General features: G+C 47.3%; 1 protein-coding gene across 1 annotated transcript in view; it reads right to left on the bottom strand.

Annotated features, from left to right (window-relative positions):
- LOC115305014 (cationic amino acid transporter 3-like) overlaps window positions 1-1661 on the bottom strand; it is a 2383-nt gene extending 722 nt beyond the window's left edge. The window contains exon 1 of the mRNA XM_029955363.1: window positions 123-1661. Within this exon, the coding sequence (XP_029811223.1) occupies window positions 123-1607 (1485 nt within the window). The 5' untranslated portion in view covers window positions 1608-1661. The remainder of the gene's footprint in view (window positions 1-122) is intronic.
- Between the last annotated feature and the right edge of the window lie 302 nt (window positions 1662-1963).

Below are 1963 nucleotides of genomic sequence, written 5' to 3'. Positions count from 1 at the left end.
ACCTTAAAGTGAAGGGGACTGGACCTCTGTGGCTGTCTCCAGATGACCCCAGTGATCCCAGCAATGAGCACCAGGAGCAGCACTACCACTGAAATCCACACTGGGTATCCAGAAAGCAGAACTGGCCACTGGGTCAGCACCAGGCACAGAAGAATGATCAGCAGAACAAGCAGTGAGGAGCAAACATAGACAACCCGGCCAGAGAGTGGAGTGGGGATGGGGCTGAGAGGAAAAATTAGTCCCTGTAGAGTCAGCTCCTCTGCTGCAAATCCATCCTCCTCCAGCACCTCTGCTTCAGTTCCGCCATTCTTCCTCTCAGGCTTATATCGGAGGATCAGAACACAAGTAGCCACCAGGCTGTGAGTAAGCAGCATCCCAATTGAACTGAGGTCCAAAAGATCAATAAGTCCAAAGAAGAAGGCCATGATTGGTGCAATAATGCCAAAGATCACATTTGCCATGAGAGGGGTATATGTGCCGGTTTGGATCCTGTCAAGGGCAGGGAATAGGAAGTCATCCTGTGCCATCTTATATATCATGTGACGTATGGGGACCATAAATCCCAAGACATTGGCCAAAAGACTACAGAGGAAACCAAAAGCTATCACATAGAAGGCAGGGGCCCAGCCAATATGGAGAAATGCCTCAGGCAAGGTGCTTCCACGTTGAAGCTGATAGTAAGGCACCATAAGTGTAAGTGCCGCAGCGACACTAAAATACAAGAAAAAGCACATGAACAGTGAAATCACAATGCCCATGGGGATGGAACGCTGGGGATTCTGGGCTTCTTCAACTCTGGTAACAATAATATCAAAACCAATAAATGCGTAGAAACAGGCAGCTGCTCCACGGAGAATCCCCTCAAAGCCAAAAGGTACAAATCCTCCAGAGCCCATATGGCCTGAAGTAGAGGTGTCATTGAATCCAGCCTTTAAGAAGTCCTCTTCTGTGAGCTTCCAGTTATGCAGGTCCCCCTTAATGAAGCCAGAGATAATGACAAAACCAAGAACCAAAAGTTTTACTAATGTGATCACTTTTGTAACCAGGAAAGACTGACTAAACCTCAGAGTCTGCAATTCTATGAGGAAGTACACAAGGCTCACAACAAAGAAGTTTGGATGTTCTACAAGGACACGGGGAACTTGCTGTGCGATGCTCTCATGAAGGGTGTGACTGTTTTGGTTCCCAAGTAGAATGTCAAAAGCTAAGGTCCCAGCCTGGATCACAATGGCTGTACCAGCAACATAGGAGAGGATAAAGTTCCAGCCAGTGATGAAGGCCCAGAGTTCCCCTACATTGACGTAACTGTAGAGATATGCAGAGCCAGAATAGGGAACCCAGGTACTAATCTCTGCATAGCACAGCCCGGCCAACATAGAAGATAGTCCAGCCACCAAAAAGCAGATCACAATGGATGGTCCTGCTTGACTGCCAGCCACCTCGCCAACCAGGACATGCACACCTACACCCACTGTGCTGCCCACACCCAGGGTCACTAAATCCAGAGTGCTCAGCCTTCTCCGCGGGTCATCCTCAGCCACAGGTTCCTCCAGTGTAGGTCTGCGTACCAGTTTATTACCAAATCTATTAAGTGCCTGATGCAGCATTCTAGCTGGAATTGAAGAGGATCCCAGGATCAGAGAGCTGTAGCAACGCCAGGAGCCTCGACTCTTGAATCACTTACGGTAAGATTGAGTTAAGCCCAGTAGTGGTGTGGCTGCATGTTTCAAAGCTCTGGCTTGAAATCTCTGCTTCGTATTTCATCTGGTATGTGCTATCCCTCCATAATGCCTAAACAAACAATAAATATTTATTGAATAATGGTGTTCGACCAACCAACTAAAGCCCAGAAGTCCCATGTCACCAATTGCAGCACAATATCACAGAATTGATATGAAAAACATCATAGAAAAATCAACCCTGATTTCCGCTCAGAAAGAGTGCCAAATACCTCCCAATATAC

Source organism: Suricata suricatta, chromosome 10, assembly GCF_006229205.1.
Source record: "Suricata suricatta isolate VVHF042 chromosome 10, meerkat_22Aug2017_6uvM2_HiC, whole genome shotgun sequence".
Classification (NCBI taxonomy): Eukaryota; Metazoa; Chordata; class Mammalia; order Carnivora; family Herpestidae; genus Suricata; species Suricata suricatta.
Note: the sequence above shows the minus strand (reverse complement) of the source record. Positions and strands in the feature narration are given on the sequence as shown.